Genomic DNA, 20,735 nt, shown 5'->3' with positions numbered 1-20,735 from the left:
AAATATGTCCTAAATGCTGAGAAATCTGTGTGGACATTAGGAAAATTGAAGTTCTGTGACCCCTTCCTTCCTTGGCCAATCACTTGGCTACGTTCCAGACAGCATGAGGCTGTTGCCTTTGCTTGTGCAAGGTGACCCTGAAAGGTCCACCCTAAAGCTTGGGGGATCCCCTGGAAGGGCTTTTCAGAGTCTGTGAGAGGCTGCAGCTGTTCCATAGAGGATATGTTACCTTAACTGTATCTTCTATCTTACTTCTCTATTCCGGGGCTGGCAAACCTCCAGCCCATGGGCCAGGTTAGGCCTGATACACTTTCTCCTGTGAAGCTGTTTCCCCCAAAACTGTGCCGACCTACCCTAGCCCAGACATCATTTGTGATGTCGGCTGTGCGGTGCCGCCGGATCATCAATCTGTGGGCATCTCCCACCAAGCAGCTGATCCTCGCAGAAAGCAGCTTTTCCAGCCCTATGCTTGCCACTTGAGAAGTGAGAGGTCTTGCCCTGTGCATTGTCCCATGGAGGTGGGGACAGATAAAAAGATCTGGCTTACTGGGCCAGAAAGGTTTCTCATCCTTTCCTATGGAATCTCCATGTTAAGAGGTCAACAAAGGGCAGTTTGACCCCCAAAGGGACTCATGGGCAAGTAATGTGCTGTTTGTTCAGACAGACAGAATATACAAGTACTATATACTTTGCTTTTAATAAGTTACCAGCTACAGAAGCTTTGTGACCTGTGCAATTGATGAGTTCCAGCAATAGATTTTAAAAAAGCATTTTGTAGCCAAGTAGTAGACCCAGCCACCCACTACAGTGTCTTAACTGGATGTGGAGTCAGCACACCAAGAACACTTCTAAATCTAATAATAAGATCAAACTATAAATTATGTAAGTGTCCCAAATCTATTTTTCTGATTGGTTGTATGCAGGTAAGGGACTAATTGGTAGGTATAATTTTTCACCTGTGCTTTCAGTATGTAAGTGTTCCCCAGCCAGTTCACAATAAAAGAATAATATACTCTAGTTTCTCTTGAGGTGGCATAGATATAAAAATACGAACAATGGAGTGGGCAGAAGAACCCTCATAAATCTGCAGGACCACAGGATGAAACAGCAGATGCAGTAGATTATAAGACAATAGAAAATACTTTTACACAGGAACTTAAAAGCTTTTTTAAAATGGAAAAAAATGGAATAAAAAGGTCTTGACTTTGTGTAGGAATCAAAAGCTGGTGCCAGGTAAGCTTTCCTAGGAAGAACATCCCAATGTCTTAGGGAAAGCACCCGAAAAATACTACAGTCATACCTCGGGTTACATACTTAATTCGTTCTTAACCTGAAGCACCACTTTAGCCAACGGGGCTTCCTGCCACACGATTTTTGTTCTCATCCTGAAGCAAAGTTCTTAACCCGAGGTAATATTTCTGGGTTAGCGGAGTCTGTAACCTGAAGCGTCTGTAACCTGAAGCGTATGTAACCTGAACGTATGTAACCCGAGGTATCCTCTGTATTGTAATGTTGCTGGGATTAGCCAATCCCTCTACAGTTAACAATTTCACAGTTAACAACAATAATAAACTGCCTAACTCATTATAAAATTATGTAAATGTTATGCTCAATGTCAGGGAGCAGGTGTCAAAGGGTGATTGGAAGAAACGATGAGAATCCATTAGTAATATTTAGAAGGGGTCCTTGGCTGACAATGTAAACTCGGGGTTACATTAAATGTAGAATCTGGATGCACTTGCTAAAGTAGTCTAGCAGTATGGACTATTGGGGGGGGGATTAATTATTGTTTTCCTTCACATACCCTTGTGCTGAGTGCAATAGCCACAGAGGGATGCTGGTAGACGTGCTGTGAAGTGCAAGGTTCACAGCAAGGTAGAGCTAGGTTCAGCAGTGGGGGGTTGCTGGTGAATCCAAGCCAGTAGTTTACTGCTATGGAAGGTGAATGCCACTGCTATCTGCTCTTGGTTTCTGAATTCTTTGGCACTCCAAATGATGTGATCTGGGTACCTAGGGCAGATGAAGCCAGTTCATGCAAAAAGGCATTCTCGGTCTCTCTCCCCCTTCTTACACATCCATCTTGGGCTATCTGTTCCACTTTCATTACCCTGAATCACGTATTCAAAGGATGAAATAAAAATGTTAGGGTTGAGCGCTCTTCCCTTAGCAAATGTTGGACTTGAGAGCTGCTCAGAAATGACTAAAGCAACAAGAGACATGTGAGGCTCTCTCTATCGTGTGTGTGTGTGTGTGTGTGTGTGTGTGTGTGTGTGTCTTTGAGAGGTGATGCAATAACATGATCAAAGATGTATATTGTTCTCTGTTCTCTTAACATCCAGGCGCAACTACAGGAAGCTGAGCGAAGATGGGAGGAAATGCAGAGCTATCTCAGGAAACGAACGGCAGAACATGAGGCAGCCCAGCAAGGTGCATTATCCAGTCCCCCCTTTTATCCTTTTCCCATCAGTGGGAAGAAATCCCTCTACGGGATCCCGTAGCAGCCTCTTTAAAGATGTTGGGTTGCATCCGGTGGTGGCTTTGTGCTAGTGTCAGGGACTGGCTGGACTCGGAGGAGTGGTGGCTGGATACTGAGGAGGGGGGACCGGGAGAAGCGGAGTTTGGAGGCTGACTTGGAAGAAGTAGTCAGTGATCTGGGAGAGCCTGCAATGTCCAGAAGACAAGAGGCAGAGGCAGGAGAAGCTCCAGGATTGAAGAACGGGAGGAGGGAGGGAGAGGTCAGGCTGGTGTGGAGTCAGAGGCTTCCACACCTCCTCCTCCTGCCTCATCTCTCCTGTTCTCTTGTCTCCCAGGACCAGGAGAGGACTGAAGAGGGAGGAGCAGGTTATACTCCTTGGGCATAGTCTGCCTGATTGGGTGGGGGAGATACATAATCTGGGGTCAGGGTCGGGGCCTCTACATTGCGGCAGCTACCTTATTGGATGCACACCTAGGAGTACCTGAGAGATGTAGGACTTGGAGGCATGCCTTTTCCTAACTTAGAAACCTTTCTCCTTACATTTCCAGCACCTTTTTGATTTATACATTTTGGCTAACTTGCATTTCAAGAATTCCCAAAACACGAAGTCTTACTTAATATATAACATGTGCAACTCAATATCTCAAAGCCAAACACTCCAAATATTTCTGAAATAAGTCCATGAGAACAACTGTCTCTATGTGCTGGTGCGATCCCAACAGAACTCTCAACAATGAGATACCCGGATTTCAATTTCTGTTTCTTTTGGTCGGCCTGAAAAGGAATATTACAATGGCAATTCAGTTCTCCACTAAATAAGTCTGCTCCAACTTTAGAATGGCACTCTGCTCTTTTTTGAAAAGGCCTTTGTTGTTGTTCTCATGGACATATTTCAGAAGTACTTGGGACTGTTTGGCTTTGAGGTGTTGAGTTGCGCGTGTTTTTATTATTAAGACTTCATGTAATAGAAATTGTTGAAGTGTCGTCCATTATTGTTAATGAATTTTTGTAAACTATAAGTGTATATACCTTATACTTGGTCCACCAAACTCACTCTTATCTGTACTGTTTAAAACAAGGGTGGGCAACCTCATTTCTGAAGAGGGCCACACTTCTTTGGAGTAAAGGGCTGTGGCTGCAGCCCGGTGGTGGGTGAACTTGCTTTAAAATGGCAAAAGTGGTGAAGGGCAGGGCAAGAGGAAGGGCCCTTGCCCCATTGATCCCCTACTTAGGGGCTTCCCAGAGGGATCTGTCTAACTACTGCGGGAAGTAGAATACTGGAAGAGTCCAATCCTGCAAGGCCAACATTTTATCTTACTTTAGTGGAGTGAGCACTCAGTAGCCAGCCTGGGTTTGTCGCCATCAGATGCCCTTCAGTCCAGAGGGAGAAAAAAGTAAACGTAACTTTTGCTAAGTCTTCAGTTGCCTATCAATCCCCATATTGTTCTTCTCGTGGCAGATGTGCAGAACAAGATTGTGGCTAAGGACAATGAGATCCAGAGTCTGCACAGCAAGCTCACCGATACGATGGTATCAAAGCAACAGCTGGAGCAAAGGATGATGCAGCTAATGGACGCAGAACAAAAGAGGGCGACGGCAGAGGATTCAATACAGAGGCAGCTTCAGGTATGGCTCTACCTCACCCACTCAATGCGCCTTCTAGTTTCTTGGGTTTTTCTTTACTACATCAGAGTTGTGGAACTCCTTTCCGCTTTACAGGCAGATAGCTTGTGTTTCCACGGTTAACCCATGTTGCTGTTCAGTCGTTTAGTCGTGTCCGACTCTTCGTGACCCCATGGACCAGAGCACGCCAGGCACTCCTGTCTTCCACTGCCTCCCGCAGTTTGGTCAAACTCATGCTGGTAGCTTCGAGAACTTTGTCCCACCACCTCGTCCTCTGTCGTCCCCTTCTCCTTGTGCCCTCCATCTTTCCCAGCATCAGGGTCTTTTCCAGCGAGTCTTCTCTTCTCATGAGGTGGCCAAAGTACTAGAGCCTCAGCTTCAGGATCTGTCCTTCCAGTGAGCACTCAGGGCTGATTTCCTTCAGAATGGATAGGCTTTACCTTCTCGCAGTCCGTGGGACTCTCAAGAGTCTCCTCCAGCACCAGAATTCAAAAGCATCAATTCTTCGGCGATCAGCCTTCTTTATGGCCCAGCTCTCACTTCCATACATCACTACTGGGAAAACCATAGCGTTTACTATGGTTAGCCCATAGCAGTGCAGAAATCCAAGTGTGCCTCCTGGCTTTGGGGATATTCATGGCCGCTTCCTTCCAAGCTCAGCAAGATGCTTCCTGCAGGATTGGAACGCCAGAGGTTCTGAGCTTGTGACAGATTCTGCGCTTTAGCATGCGTTCTGTTTCCACCTTCTAGAGACCATTCTAGTGACCGTTTCACTGCTCAAGCTATGTGCCACCCCCTCCAACAAAAGTGGCTTGCAGCAAACCTTAGCTAGGTGCTCTTTCACGCCCACCCCTGTTTTATCATGAAGTGCAAGATGACACAACACCATCTACTTCTAACATTCCTGTATCTTGCTAATCTAGTGTAATCTAGAGCCAGTGTGGTGTAGTGGTTGAGAGCGGTGGACTCGTAATCTGGGGAACCGGGTTCGCTTCCCCGCTCCTCCACCTGCAGCTGCTGGGTGACCTTGGGCCAGTCACACTTCTCTGAAGTCTCTCAGCCCCACTCACCTCACAGAGTGTTTGTTGTGGGGGAGGAAAGGAAAGGAGATTGTTAGCCGCTTTGAGACTCCTTTGGGTAGTGATAATGCGGGATATCAAATCCAAACTCTTCTTCTTCTTCTTCTTGAAGACATCATTGCAATGGCTTACAGACAACAAGAGAAATGAATTCAACATAGGTGAACTTAAATGGCAGTGGCAGCACAGCGTAATGTTCCAGCCACCCAGCTGCTGGCTTGAAATACATATTTTCTAAATAAATGTTCTCTGCCTGAGTGAGGCCAGTTAAGGGGCAGGAGTAGGCTGGCCTTCCTGGGCAGCAAGGTGTTCTCAAAAATACCAGGTGCCACCTGGTTGCTGCCATTGCCCTCTATGGACTCTGTATGACCTGAAGGTGTGTAGGTGACAGGTTTTGAAAAGGGCTTGGGTGGGAACTACTCCTAAGGCAAGATTAAACAATGCAATATCGGGTGCAATGCCAATTATTCAGAATCCAGTAAGCATCCTTCAAACGGCTTATGGTAGTTTCAGCAGATTGGATTTTGAATCCAATCTCTCCCTTTCTTTTTCTGTAACCACGATGCAGACTGGGGCAACTTCCTGATACATCCAGGTTTAAAGATTTAAGCAGAATAATCCTAGTGGGGCTGGGGGGAACAGTGCTGTGTTACCCTTTTTTCTGATACAAAGCCTTTTCAGAACAAAATGTTCCTAAAGGTGCTACCTGCTTGACCTTTTGCATCTCTTTTTCCAAAAGGAGCTGATGGAACAGAACGAGGCTTTAAAAGCTCAGCTTCAGAAGTTCCATTCCCAGATGGCAGCCCAGGTATGGAAGCATCGGAATGGCTCGTAGCTGTCATTGCCGCCTCTTCCTTCTCCTTTGCGTTCAGAGCTAATGCTAAGTATCTTGGAACTGAACTGGTATGGCAAGTTACAGATAGGTAGCCGTGTTGGTCTGCCATACTCAAAATAAAAAAATTCCTTCCAGTAGCACCTTAAAGAACAACTAAGTTAGTTCTTGGTATGAGCTTTCGTGTGCATGCACACTTCTTCAGATACACTGAAACAGAAGTTGCCAGATCCTTCTATATAGTGAGAAGGTGGGGAGGGGTATTACTCAGAAGGATGGTGGGAATGGGAGATTGGCAGAACCTTACGCCAAAGAATAAACGGACATAAATCTGACATCAAGAATCACAAAACAGAGAAACCAGTAGGAGAACACTTCAATCTCCCAGGACATTCTATACAAGATCTCAAAGTAGCTGTTTTACTACAAAGGAATTTCAGAAATAGACTGGAAAGAGAAGCTGCTGAATTGCAACTCATTACCAAACTCAAAACCATGGAGAGACCTGGTCAGAACAAAGACATTGGATTCTTATCTCATTATACATGACTAAGCCATTTTTCACCTTCTCACCCCTTGCCTTTTCCTGTAAGACCTATTGCAGTCGTTAAGAGTCGTCAACAGGCTCATCTCAGCTATCTGCCAATCTCCCATTCCCACCACCCTTCTGAGTAATACCCCTCCCCACCTTCTCACTATATAGAAGGATCTGGCAACTTCTGTTTCAGTGTATCTGAAGAAGTGTGCATGCACACGAAAGCTCATACCAAGAACTAACTTAGTTGGTCTTTAAGGTGCTACTGGAAGGAATTTTTTTATTTTGGTATGGCAAGGAATGCCAAGAGCAGCTCAGTGCCGTAGTCTGCACTACGATGACACACGGCACGTTCGTGCATTCATGTGGGGTGGAATTCAGCATCACGGTATGACAAGTGCTCCATCTGCACAAGCATTTCCACTTGACAGAACACCCCCCCCTCTCTACCTCTCGCAGCCTCCTGGCACCCTCTCCCGCAGCCAGGTGTCCTTGCAGAACTTGCTAGGTAAAGGCTGTACATGGTGCCTGGCAGAGTTTCATAGGTAAAAATCGATGGTGCCCCAAGGCTACAGTTGGGAATTTTGGGTAAGGTGATGAGACAAAGGCCATGGGAAAAGGTGGGGTTTAAAGGCAGGGAGATATGAAGAGCCCCTCTGTTCTTGGAGACCTGAAACAACTGTATCACGCCCCTTTTTCTAAGGTCGACCCAAGTTCCCTTTCACAAGGTTCCCAATTATTAAAATAATTACAAGACAACCTATCAAATAAAACATATAATTATACCCCTTTGGATTCCAAAGCTTTCCCCCCCCCTCCCCCAGTTTCGATCCCCAGAAATTGTCGAGTATTAAAATGAGGTTTAGAAGTTTAAAATTGGCTAATTAAGACGAATTAAGTAAAATATTAATAAGGGATAATTTGGTATAAAGAACTTGCTGAGCTAAATTTTGGAATTGGGATGCAAGAAGGGGAGGTGGGGGAAGTCCGGGAAAGTGGTTAAGAAAATAAGGTTTTAAAATTATATGTGTTATTTGTGTGTAGTGTTGATGTGTATGTCTATGTTTTTGTGTTTGTCTAAAAAAAATTGAGAAAATCCTAATAAAATTTTTATTAAAAAAGAAAAAGAAACAGCTGTATCACAATTGCACAGTCAAGTCCCGGTTGAGCTTGCTTGGAGTAAGACTGGTGTCGAGCAGGGTGGCTCCATTTTTACCTAAAGAGATCCATTTACAATGGATCGAAGCCTCCTTTTCGATCTGATTTCTAGCTTTGAAATACGAAGCTTGCAAAGACCCTAAAAGCCCTCAAACGTGGTGATGCCTGATCAAGTGTTCAGTTCAGAATACCAATTTCATCCGCATCTTCTGTCTTTCAGAGTTCAGCATCAGCCCTTGCAGAAGAATTGCACAAGGTGTAAGTATTATTTCATTCCTGGGTTTGTTATTTGCTTTGGTGTGTAGGCACTTCAGTTATATAGAAGAGATTTTTTCTTGGAGGAAATGTTGTCATTTCCAAAAATCATACCCGCCATTGTTACAGATTCCCCTAAGAAGCCATAACCATCTTCCTAAGGATTTCCCCTCCGTGCTTAACATTTGTAGTACATTGTATTGTGTGTTGTTTTAGCAGGAGAAATTAACTCAGCCCCCTCATTTAAAAAAACAATAAAACAAAATACCCTCTTGTTGTAAGATTCAGTTGAGTGACCATGAGATTTCTGAGTGTGGCGGTGGGTGAGGCAGGCTGTGGGTGTGGTTAGAATAGTTCTTGTGTATGGAAGCTTTTTGTAGCCTGTTGCACAAAACCCTAAACCATGCATGAAACTGCCTTATATGAGATTCAGATTTTGGGTCCATCTCTGCTGGCTGCAGTGCTCTGATTAGCATCAGCTCTCCTAGTATTCTGGCAGGGGGAGGTCTTTTATGGGAATTTAGATTTTTAATTGGGTATCTCTCTGAAGCGCTTGAAGAGATTGTGGAGCAGGGCTGATGAGTCCAGTAAGAAGAGACTCGTGAGGACTAAATAGAGAGTCCTGGATGCTGATACCTAGTTATCGATATGCTGATTTCTTTTTTACAAAAATACTCCAGCTCTGGTTCTCCCCACCCCCGTTTGCATTGATCTTCTTTCTTTCCTCACATCTGTATGATTAACTTCCCTGTTGCAATATGTTAGTGTAAACCTGACACCACTTCAGTTATGCAACATGGTGGGTGAGGTTCGGCCCTGGGCAGAGGCCAGTGGTTCAGAGGGGAAGCTCAAGCTTTTCTGGGGCAGGTTAGTCAGACCTGTCTTGCTTTTGCCCTCTGAGAAGGAAGGTCAGAAGCAGAGACTAAGAGAAATGGGGTCACAATGACCCCACAGGGTTCACCAAAGTCACCATGGGAGTGGCGGTGGAAGGACACTGTCCCATGAGCTGCCCTGCTTCCGCAGCGGCCTTGAGCTTCTGCTCTTGACAGTGGAAATAGGGCCTGTGCTGATAGGAAACCGTAGCCATGGATTGACTCTCTGCTCTCTGGCCCCATCAAGGGTCTGGTTTTGGTGAGCTGTTTGTTCTCCTGGGAACTGTCTTGACCTCTCACTAAAGTATTCTGCATTGCGGATTGCTAATATCTCCTCCCGCTCCAACATACATCAGTATTAGGTTCTGTAGCAGTCCTTAAAGGACTGGATCTTGCGGTATTATCACCCTGGTCATCAGAAGCTGAAGTGCAGAATTTTGGACAAGTCATGCTGGGTGTGCAGCTGCAAGCTGTGTGCATTTTCTTTTCATTTACGAAGGACCTGCTGCTTGCATTTCTAAAGCCAATAACTTACTGATCGTCAACTGCAGTTGAGCAGATTCTCATTACCTCTTTGTCGGCTCTGCTTGTTGTGATGATACATTGCGAATGGAGAGATGCCCTTTCATTTTGTTGTTGTTTGTTATTGCAGGATTGCAGAAAAGGATAAACAGATAAACCAGGCTGAGGACTCGTTAGCCAACGAACGCATCAAGCTAACCAGCAAGGAGGAGGATCTCATGGTATAGCAAAAGCTCAAGTGTTGCGTGCAAAAAGTGGAGGCTTTGATGATGGCGATGATTTCATTTCTATACTGCCCTTCATCCAAAGATCACAGGATGGTTTGCAGTATAAAAACACAAAACCACATACCACAATAACACACACACACATGAAGAAATAGTTGTTATTAAACCTGATGTAGCATGTATATTTTAATCCTGGCATGTAGTGGTTAAGAGCAGTGGACTCGTAATCTGGTGAACCGGGTTCGATTCCCTGCTCCTCCACATGCAGCTGCTGGGTGACCTTGGGCTAGTCACACTTCTCTGAAGTCTCTCAGCCCTACTCCCCTCACAGAGTGTTTCTTGTGGGCGAGGAAGGAAAAGGAGAATGTTAGCTGCTTTGAGACTCCTTAGGGTAGTGATAAAGCGGGATATCAAATCCAAAGATGTTATATATTTATCTGAATAAGCTGTTTGCCTTCCATGCAAAAAGGAGACCACCTTGCTCCTTCCTCTCCCTCTGCCAAACACCGCAGACATTGTGACTGAGTCGTGGTGGGGTATGGCTTTTCTCCTTTCCCTCCTGTGCTTGCACATCTCAGTCTTGCGGTTTTCCACAAGGCAAGAAGTAGCCAGAGGCAATTGCCTGCACCTGCTGCTGGTTCTGCTTTGGTTCCGAGACTCCCAACATTCCCTACTCCCTTGCTTCCAAGGGCAGAGATTTGCCCCAGCAAGTGCAACTGAAGTGATGAAGAGGAACGAATTGCAGCAGATCTAAGATGGCTGGAGTAAACCTCTCCTAAACTGTCCCAGTTTGATCTGTTTCCTCTGAGGCTGCAGTACCTCCTAGTCCTCAGCCTCAAAAGTCAGATCATACCTGTGGGTGTGAAGTGGGGCAGGGTGGGGAATTGCTTAATTTCCAGGGCCTGGGCAACCCTTTTACAGTGTCATTTTAAAGGACATGGTACTGAATAATCTCTTCGTTTGCAAGTGCACAGGTGGAATGGGTATTGCAAGGGCACCAAAGGAAACGCATGCAGGGAGAACTAAGATTGGTGGCGGCGGCAACCCTGCAAGCTCAAACTGCAAAGATCTCTTGGGAACTCAGCAAGCCCTTCCAAACTCCAGAAATCCCTCTTTGCCCTCCCCTGCAAAAGGGAGTAGCAGAATGAGGTGCTTGAAGCCTGGGGAGATGATCTGTGCCCCTGCAGAGGGATATGTTGTTTTCGAATGCTTCCTCGTGGTGTTAAGTTATTGTATTTTTAATATTTTGTTGGACGCCGCCCAGGGGAAATATCATCATCATCATTAACTCCCTGCATGTGTAAATGAACAAACAATCTTGCACATTGGAGCAAGCCAATCTTGTTCCCTTCTGGGCTAGTTTTCCGGAGGGTGTCCTATTTGTTTTTTGACATGCAAGGGAGCATTCAGATATATTTGGGCTATGATCTGAAGCAGTACAGAGCATTCTACTGTCTCATTTTCTCACTTGTTAGCTTGCTTGGGCAACCTTTGCATGTTAAGACAGCAAGTGATCTTCAAGCTAGCATGGAAAAATTGAGAACTAGGTATACAAGCAGGATTGCCCTCCATTTTTTCTAGATTTTGAAATCTAAGAAGAACTGGGAATATATTTTGTGGTTAGGATTTATTGGTCATCTATCTACAGAAGAAATCAATAACTAAAGTGGTCTTTCTTAAAAATATATACGTATTTGAAGGATGCACTAAACGTTGCATCGAGTTCAGTGTTTTTAAACTGTGTGAAATAAACAAGTAGCAGCACAACCGCTGCCCAATGTTGGGAAGGTAGGGGAGAAGATGGGATTTTAACCTGCCTGTGGAAGGAGACGAGATGAGGCTGTTTCTTAGCAGGTACATGGAATGTATGTTTTGATTGCTGCAGATGAGGAGCTCAAACTGAGATTGGTGCAGTTGAAAATGTCATGGCTGGGACTTTCTGGCCGCACCCTGTAATGTGAAACCTGTTTCTCCCCTCTCCAGGTTGTACAGAACATGAACATGTCCCTCAAAGCAGAAGTGCAGAAGTTGCAGGCGCTCACCAACGAGCAGGTTAACAAACCCATATTCATATCTTGACAAGTACTGTGTTCTGCCATTCCACTGACAACACTTGAGTATTATTTGTGCTGAGTAATATTTGTGCTTTAGCACAAGTTAAGGAAAACCGGCTCCAAATGTAAAAGGTGGGATCATTCAGTGCCACTTGGGAATGATCTAAACTCAAAAGTACTTAAGGTGTGCTCAGTTAGAAGCTCACCTCAAGGGTGTGTGTTTCATCTCTTATCTGCTGTTCTTTGCACAAAATCTTGAAAAGAAAAGCTTTTGCTCACACTTGACCTCACACATGGAAGCCCCTTTTCCCCTGCAGTCAGAAACTTAGAGGCTGGTTAGAGTTGATCGTTAGTGATAGGGGCGTTTTGCACATGCTCTAGTGCCGTAGCTCAGATTTTGTGCTGCACATTCAGCCCAAATGTGTACCTAAGCATAGTATATAAATGCAACAATTCTTTATCCAGCCTAGACCTACATTCTGTTTACCTAATCTAGTGATTTTTGTTGCTTAGGATGATCCACCGTTGCCCTGGACCCTCCTCTCTTCCTCAGTTCCAAACATCTGCACAATTTTTTGTTTTGTAATTAATCCACTGCTACTGCTAACAAGTTGTGATAAGAAATCGTGCTTGCCCTGTCTAAACAGATGAGACAATTTGAGATCTAGGACTTTCGAGGGAAACGTGAAGGAAACAGTTGACTGTTTAGTCAAGTAAACAAAAAGCAGGAGTGGAGAAAATCTAGCCCTCCATATGTTGTTAGACTTCAGTTCCCATCAGTCTCAGCCAGAATGGCCAGTAGTCAGGAATGATGGGAGTTGTAGTTCGGCGACATTTGGAGGGCATCTCCTTCCCCACCCCTGAAATAAAGGGTTGCACAATGGGAGACTCTTGATTCCCTGTCCTTGTGGGCTTGAACAGAGTGGAGGACGGTTCATGCTAAGGCCACATGTAGCAGACTAAGGAGACCCAGGTCTAGATCATCTCTCTGCCCTGGAGCACGCTGAGCGATGGCGCACCTCTCACTGTTTCTCAGCCAAAAATAACTTGCAAGGGTTACACATACTTTCCATCACAGTTGTGCTTGCTGCGTCTGGCGCACAGAGTATAAAAGACAAATGTGCTCCTCATTCACCTATGGGTATGTGCTGGCGAGCTGCAGCCCAATCGGGTTCCAAGCACATGTCTTACTGATGCTAAAGGGCATGTGTCTTATCATTCATGCTTTCACATCTTTGCAGACAGAATCTGCATTAACTGCAGCAAATGCAAGTGCCGTACAAAGCGTTGAGCCGCCATGGGGAATTAAGCACCTGTTTGTGGATTGTTTCATTGCAGGCGGAAGTTTTACTGTGTTCGTGGCTTCAGCCTGCTTTGAAGCTCCTCCAGCTTAAGGGGGAAATCCTCCTTTTTCTAGATTGCGGCTTGAAGGCATTTTCAGAATACCAGAGTAATGGAGTTGGTGCCCCCACAGTGGAATGGCTCTCTGCCCGTTCGTGGGCAGATATCTTCTCCCCCCCCCCAGCTCTGTGGCATTTCCTTTAATGCAGGCATATACATCATTATCCACAGCAACAGTGCCCTGAGCATTTTCACTTCCTAGCCTGTTACCTAATATAAAGTGCTTTCTTTCCTAGATTTGAAAGCATCGCTGCAGAGCACAGTCTGATGAGCAGATTACTGAGCCTTTTTCGGAGATGTGCAAAACATGTGTCTCCCCACCCCTTTTTTCTTTTTTGCTTGTGGCAGAAAATGAGAGGCACAGCAAGAAGCTAAATTTCATGGGCTCAATCTTGGCTTTTTAATGATGGATGTAGCTGTGTTTGCTGACTCTTGCTCAGATGCAACACACTAAATAGTGTTAATCCTCTTTCTATCTAGGCCGCTGCTGCGCATGAGCTGGAAAGGATGCAGAAAAGGTAAATAAACAAAGAGTGCCATCTGATAAGCCATTGTTCTTTGATTGTTATGTGCTTGCTTTGGAGTGGGCTGGGCCTTGTAAGCAGGGGGGCGGAGCTTTCTTCCTTTTTAACCTTTTGCCCTGTTTTTCAGTACTCAGGCCAGAGATGAAAAAATCAGAGCACTGGAGGAGCAGCTTCAGGGACACCATGCCAAAGCTTCAAGTGCAAAAGAGGAACTTCAGGTAGAGTGTGTGTGTGTGTGTGTGCGCGCGCGCATTGCCTAGAGCAGCCTTACTCACAACAGGACAGCTGACAACTTGGCAGCAGGACTAGGAAAGGCACATGAAAAGGTGCTGGATAGTAGTGTAGCAGCACAGCGCCCCAAAAACAAATGGAGATGTGGCTTGAAAAAAATTGCTGTCAGTGATGCAGGAAAGAAAAGTGAGGTGTCTCATCACAAAATTGTGGCTCAGCATGAAGCGAGCAGAGGGGCACTGCAGTGTCTATGCAGACCCCAGCGCTAAGGATCTGCTTAAACTAAACTCTTTTATTTGGGGGGAAAGTAGCTGCAGGACATGTGATCTAGAATATGCTCTGATCCAGATCAGGCTTGCAGGGTTCCCTGCTGGAGAATGATCATAGCCAGAGGTGCTGTTCACAGCAGTGCTGCTAACAGAGGCAAGGTTTTCTCCCAAATGATAGATTTGCTTCCAGTTGCTAGACCTTTAGGGTGTCTTTTTTGGGGGGGTGTCCTAGTCTACCCCCTTCCCTGGTTCCCCAGTTTATTCTAGTTCTTCCTTTGAGCATCTCTCCCTTCCAGCTCAATGCTGTTGAAATGTGATTTCCTGCATTCAGGAAGAAGGGCCAGAGCTCTGTGGTGGATCATCTGTTTGGCATGCAGAGGGTCCTTGCTTCAATTCCTGGCATCTCCAGGTCCAGGACCTGTTCCTTCCCCTTTGGAAGCAGCTCTCCAGGAGTTCAGAAGTGCGAGCAATACTGAGCTAGACAGACCCAGTGGTCTGATTTGTCATAAGGCAGCTTCATGTGTTCAGTGTCTCTTCCCATCCCACCCCCCAAGATCAAATTTGTACTTCCTCCCCTTATTCCTTCTGTTCCATCAAAGCACTTTCCTCTGTGTTCAAAGCACTTCACATAGGCTATTCCAGTAAATCTGTGCCCCTTGGGATCGCCTGGAGCAAGCTGGTATCGCCATAAGTGGGTTAAAGCGAAGACCCTTCCCAGAAGTGCTATCATTATAATCATGGTGGCGATCCACCCTTTTCAATTCAACGGATAGATAGCCAACCCAAACAGGGATCAGGACTCTCTTAACATTTCTGCCAATTGCTGTTCATCAGAACACCGTTTCTCTCCCAATAACACAAAGAAAATTGCAGGAGCAATGTCTGGGTACAGAATTCCGAACTGACAGCGCCGTCTGGTGATTTCATTTCAGGTTCTAAAGGATCAAAACAAAGCGCTGCAGCTGGAAGTTCAGAAGCTGCAGGCTCTCTTGTCTGAGCAGGTATGGCAGGCAAATTGCTGCTAATAATACTATCTTTGTTCAGAAATGGCTGTTGATGTAGATGCAGCTGATTTGAGGGTTGGATGTGGGAGCCAGCAGAGGGTTAAAGGATGTTTATATCCTGTGTCTTCTAGTTGCTTATAGAGCTGGTTTTGGAATGACTTCTAGGTAGGATGCGCTGCTCGCACCCCCCCCCCATGAACAACATCACACCTGAGAAGGGAGGTTATATGCTCAGAAATCTAGTATCTAATTCGAATTCCGGAGCTGTCTTTGGTGGTGGACAATACTTGCTTGGTTAAGTGAGCTCCACACCCCAATTAACTTCTTGAGTATTTCAGGAGGACGGGGTGCAGATCCGCACCCAACTCACATTTAAAACGCATGACTTCCTCCAAAGAATCCTGGGAAACAGTAGTTTGCCAAGGGTGCTGGGAATTGTAGCTCTGGGTAAAGCTGCAGTTCTCAGGATTCCTTGGGGGAAGTCATGTACTTTAAATACATGGTGCAGTTCTGCCAGATAATTAAGCTTCAAAAATCATTTAATTTTTTTTTTAAAAAGTGGGGCATAAATGTTTGTGTCTGCTCTTGTCCTTTGCTTTTGTATCTAGATTGGTATTATTTGCTGCATGTTTATGCATGGTGTTTGGAATAGACTGGTAACAGGTGCAAGATCTTGCCGATTTCACCATTTATTAACGCTATTTTATGCGGGTGGCACTGTGGGTTAAACCACAAAGCCTAGGACTTGCCAATCAGAAGGTCGGCGGTTTGAATCCCCGTGACGGGATGAGCTCCCATTGTTCGGTCCCTGCTCCTGCCAACCTAGCAGTTCGAAAGCACAAAGTGCAAGTAGATAAATAGGTACTGCTCCAGCGGGAAGGTAAACGGCGTTTCCGTGTGTTGCTCTGGTTCACCAGAAGCAGCTTAGTCATGCCAGCCACATGACCCTGAAGCTGTACGCTGGCTCCCTCGGCCAATAAAGCAAGATGAGCGCCCCAACCCCAGAGTCGGTCACAACTGGACCTATGGTCAGGGGTCCCTTTACCTTTACCTTTATGCTCCTTAATATGCACGATTCATAAGCCTTTTATTTAATGCTGTATATGAATGTTAATTATATGAGATATTAATTGGAAAATAAGATTCTGGTCCTCCATGGGCATGGTTATAATGCTTGCAGCAAAAAGCATCCCCTTATAATATCCAGTCTCTTTCTCTTAAAAATACAACTTCAGGGTAGGAAGCAGCCAAATGGATCCCCCACTTCATTTGGCCACTATTTCTTCAATTGGCCACTAATTCCTGCATTGGAAGGGATTGGACTAGATGACTCTTGGGGTGTCTTCCAACTCTGCGATTCTATGATTCTTAGCCTCTCACAATACCGTTATGTCTTGCTGGGGGGCGGGGCGCGGAGTTGGAGTAGACAATCTGAAATACACAAAAACGATGCTTGCACGTTGAGAACATGCAGGCCCAACAACTCTTTGGAACACACTTAATAGGCTTTTCCTGCTTCGTGAATGCCAGCAGTGCTCTAGGTGACGTTTTCAGTAAGGGATGCCTTTAATTGCTTATGCCTCTGGCAGTACAGTATTACAATATTCAGAGGGGTGGGCAATGCTGTGATATTCAGGGTTGCTGTACCCTTGGCCAGGCTGGAGAGCACCAGCTGCTTGTGTTATCTACTAGATCTTGCTGAGTAGACCAGACATCAGTGGTAGGCCTTCGGTACAAACCTTAGCTTTGCTCTTTGCTTGGATAACGAGAGGGTTTGGTTTGCGTTTGAGACTCAGGGGCTGGGAATGGAGATGTTGGGGTCACCGTTTGCCTTCCCCGCTCCAGATGGCAGAGCATAAGCCCCTCTGATCTCAGGCTACATGACCTAGAAATGGTTGTTTTGGTGCAGCTCCTGGAAAAAGGGAATCCACAAAGGACTAGAAGTGGTGCTGCCACCATCGGCTAGCTTGAAAAGGGAGCATTTTGGGAGCAACAGTTTGCTTAGCTCCTTTGGCTTCTTTGACGTCTTTGCCTTCTTGCCACTAAGGAGCAGCCACATTTGGGCGCACAGGTCCTGCAAATGCAGCCGACCAAGTTGGCTCTTGCCAACGTCTATGGAACACTATCTCATTGTAAGTAACTGGGAGATGTCTCCAACGTAGTCTTACTCAGAGCAGACCCATTCAAATTACTGGACCTAAGTTCCCCATGTCCGTCAGTTCCAATGGGTCTTCCTTGATCTGCCACAGAGCTCATCGTTTTATTTGCTACAATAGTTTAACTCGGGAGTCGGCAAAGTTTTTGTGGCTTGGGCTGGTTCACGGTCCCGCAGACTCCACGGTGGGCTGGAGTGTGTGCGCACACGCATGCGCAAATGCTATTTCCAGCATGGAGGATGCGTGTGCAGCTTCCCATTTGCTGCAGGAGCTTCCTGCAGCCAATGGGAAGCCAGCCATCCAGCGTCACGGATGGTGATCTCCGCTCTGCTCTGCGGCGCACGGGAGCTGACTGAGTGGGCGGCGGGGGTCCATGGGCTGCTTAAATGATCCCCATGGGCCGCTTGTGGGTTGCCGACCCCTGGTTTAACTAATAGAACTTGTACTGAGGAAGTTATGCCAGGAGCAGGGGGGAATGTAATTTTGGGGTTATAAGGAGCTGCTGTGCAGCAAGTCAGTTGCAGGCAGAGGTCATTCGCAGCCACCCTCTCTGAGGTGTTTTGACCCAGGGGAAGCCAGCAAGGTGCCTTCAGATGTTTTCGTCTACATCTCATATCCCTATTCAGGAATTATGGGAGCTGCAGTCCAACATCCGTAGGGGAACACATTGCCTACCCTTGGTTTAACTGGGCATTTGTTGTTGTTCAGTCGTGTCCGACTCTTCGTGACCCCCTGGACCAGGGCACGCCAGGCCCTCCTGTCTTCTACTGCCTCCCACAGTTTGGTCAAACTCAGGCTGGTAGCTTCGAGAACACTGTCCCACCATCTCATCCCCTTCTCCTTGTGCCCTCCATCTTTCCCAACATCAGGGTCTTTTCCAGTGAGTCTTCTCTTCTCATGAGGTGGCCAAAGTCTTGGAGCCTCAGCTTCACGATCTGTCCTTCCAGTGAGCACTCAGGGCTGATTTCCTTCAGAATGGAGAGGTTTGATCTTCTTGCAGTCCATGGGACTCTCAAGAGTCTCCTCCAGCACCATAATTCAAAAGCATCAATTCTTCAGCGATCAGCCTTCTTTATGGTCCAGCTCTCACTTCCATACATCACTCCTGGGAAAACCATAGCTTGAACTGGACATGGCGAGGATCAAATCTGGAACCTCCTGTGTCAACAGAAAAGTGGGAGGGGGAAGAGTCTCTTACAGATCACCAAACATGGCAGACAGACACCTAGCATTCTTTTGGCAAGATTGCTTAAAGCTCCAGAGGCTACAGAGCTGATGAAGGAATACTTCAGTAGTTCTGCAAGAAAATTGAAGAATAATGTGGAAAAATGGAATCTGACCAAAAAACCTGGCACTAGGGACAAATTTCTAGGAAGCTGGGACTGCAAGAGGCTGAGATAATTCCTCTAATTGAATCTCCTGTGGATGGGAAGAGTAGCAGAACATCAGTTGCATAACGATAATACAGTGGTGCCTCGCAAGACGAAAATAATTCGTTCCGCGAGTCTTTTCGTCTTGCGATGTTTTCCGTCTTGCGAAGCACGGTCCGTCGCAACTGCGTCTCTTCAAGCGGCTTTAAGAAAAAAGCGCAAGACGTTTTCGTCTTGCGAAGCAAGCCCATAGGGAAATTCGTCTAGCGAAGCAACGCAAAAACGGAAAACCCTTTCGTCTAGCGAGTTTTTCGTCTTGCGAGGCATTCATCTTGTGGGGCACCACTGTACCTCAGCTTGGAAGAAGTAACAGAAGGGAGGGTTTATATGTGTTTCCTAGGATTGTGCAGAAATTGCTGAAACAGAAACCGGTACTGCTTGAGAATGTGAAATCTTGAGAACTGAAAAGGGGGTTTGCTGAACAGGATCTCCAGCACTTAAGAAATAGCCCAGGAGGGAGCTTCACTGCATTGTGTAACTCCTTAGCCCTTCATATGTCCAGCAGAAGCAGAATAAATCATGCAAAGCTCTGCTAATTGGTTAGATTTCAACTGATTTTCTAGTTTCTCTTAGTCCAGAGCATACAGAGTTCTGGTTGATGGAAGGGCAGGATTCTGGGAATGGGGGAAAGAGCAGAAAGGTTGCAACATCTTTCGTTCAGGCTATATTGGTTTAGCCAGGAGTGCAATGGACCAAATCAGAATTGCTTAAACACGAAATAAATTTATTTAAGTAATAGAGGCTGTTTTAAAAATTCATTTTTCTTTGGCTAGTGGCTCTTATGTGGAGGCAATAACCTTACATTTATTACAGAAAAGGGGGGCTTTTACGTCTAACAAAGGGAAGTAGGTGATGTTGCTTACAAGTAATCTTTTTTTAAACTGGAGACTAGCTCATTGAATGAATCAAAGCTTATTCTGTCAGAATGACAAAATAGTGTAATAATTACAAGGTGAGGAGTAAAGTCGTTCAGAGGATTTTGGTGGCTAGTATCTAAGGCAGGGGACGCGGGTGGCGCTGTGGGTAAAACCTCAGCGCCTAGGACTTGCCGATCGAAAGGTCAGCGGTTCGAATCCCCGCGGCGGGGTGCGCTCCCGTCGTTTGGTCCCAGCGCCTGCCAACCTAGCAGTTTGAAAGTACTCCCAGGTGCAAGTAGATAAATAGGGACCGCTTACCAGTGGGAAGGTAAACGGCGTTCTGTGTGCTGCGCTGGCTCGCCAGATGCAGCTTGTCACGCTGGCCACGTGACCCTAGAGTGAGATGAGCGCACAACCCTAGAGTCTGGCAAGACTGGCCCGTACGGGCAGGGGTACCTTTACCTTTATCTAGGGCAGGCATAGGCAAACTCGGCCCTCCAGATGCTTTGGTACTACAACTCCCATCATCCCTGACCACTGGTCCCGTTAGCTAGGGATGATGGGAGTTGTAGTCCCAAAACTTCTGGAGGGCCGAGTTTGCCTATGCCTGATCTAAGGGTACAGAGACTGGGGTGAGTTATGTTAGGGAGTAGGAAAGCATCTCCTTGGCTCCAGGAAGCCCTTTTCTGTCCTCTCGTTCTCAAGCTATCTTTAGCATAATGGGCCACTTTGCTTTGAAATATTAACTGTAACGGTGAGAGCTGGGAACATGTTCTATTTGGCTTGGATAAAAGTGGCAGTTTCAGAATTCCTGCTTAATAGGAGTCAGGATATCTGGGCCATTTGCACTGCTAGGCAACGCATGGCAGTTTTGGAGCATCGTTGAAAGAAATCTAATCACCTTTTAACATGATTATTATCATGGCTGGGGAGGGGGATTTTCAGCTTCAGACTTTCTAACGTTTGATGGCTTTTCTGCATCGGCGCTTCAGATAATCAGCAGAAATGCAAACAGCTGGATTCTGAGCAGCTGTCTTGCTCACTAGAGCTGCAAACCAGCATTAAGCATGACTTTTCTCTCTTTCTCTCCTGCTTTCAGACGAATAAGGATTTGTTGGAGCAAATGGAAAGAAGGTAAGAGATGGGGCAGTAGGTAGCCTCTCGTTTATTTCACAAGCAAACTCCCCCCCCCAAGCAAAAAGAACAGCTAATCTTATTAAGAATAATAAA

At 46.0% G+C, this 20,735-nt stretch overlaps 1 protein-coding gene across 5 annotated transcripts in view; it reads left to right on the top strand.

Moving 5' to 3' along the window:
- Nucleotides 1-20,735, top strand: part of KTN1 (kinectin 1) — a 76,423-nt gene that overhangs the window by 14,764 nt on the left and 40,924 nt on the right. For all 5 annotated transcript variants that reach the window (XM_082216607.1, XM_082216610.1, XM_082216609.1 and 2 more), the window contains exons 9-18: nucleotides 2,340-2,427; nucleotides 3,936-4,102; nucleotides 5,918-5,986; nucleotides 7,924-7,961; nucleotides 9,483-9,573; nucleotides 11,563-11,631; nucleotides 13,515-13,552; nucleotides 13,686-13,776; nucleotides 14,991-15,059; nucleotides 20,605-20,639. In XM_082216607.1, the coding sequence (XP_082072733.1) occupies nucleotides 2,340-2,427; nucleotides 3,936-4,102; nucleotides 5,918-5,986; nucleotides 7,924-7,961; nucleotides 9,483-9,573; nucleotides 11,563-11,631; nucleotides 13,515-13,552; nucleotides 13,686-13,776; nucleotides 14,991-15,059; nucleotides 20,605-20,639 (755 nt within the window). The remainder of the gene's footprint in view (nucleotides 1-2,339; nucleotides 2,428-3,935; nucleotides 4,103-5,917; nucleotides 5,987-7,923; nucleotides 7,962-9,482; nucleotides 9,574-11,562; nucleotides 11,632-13,514; nucleotides 13,553-13,685; nucleotides 13,777-14,990; nucleotides 15,060-20,604; nucleotides 20,640-20,735) is intronic.

Source organism: Podarcis vaucheri (genome assembly GCF_965113315.1).
Source record: "Podarcis vaucheri genome assembly, chromosome: 1".
NCBI classification, from domain to species: Eukaryota; Metazoa; Chordata; class Lepidosauria; order Squamata; family Lacertidae; genus Podarcis; species Podarcis vaucheri.
The sequence above is the reverse complement of the archived record's forward strand: the minus strand, read 5'-3'. Positions and strand labels throughout refer to the sequence as shown.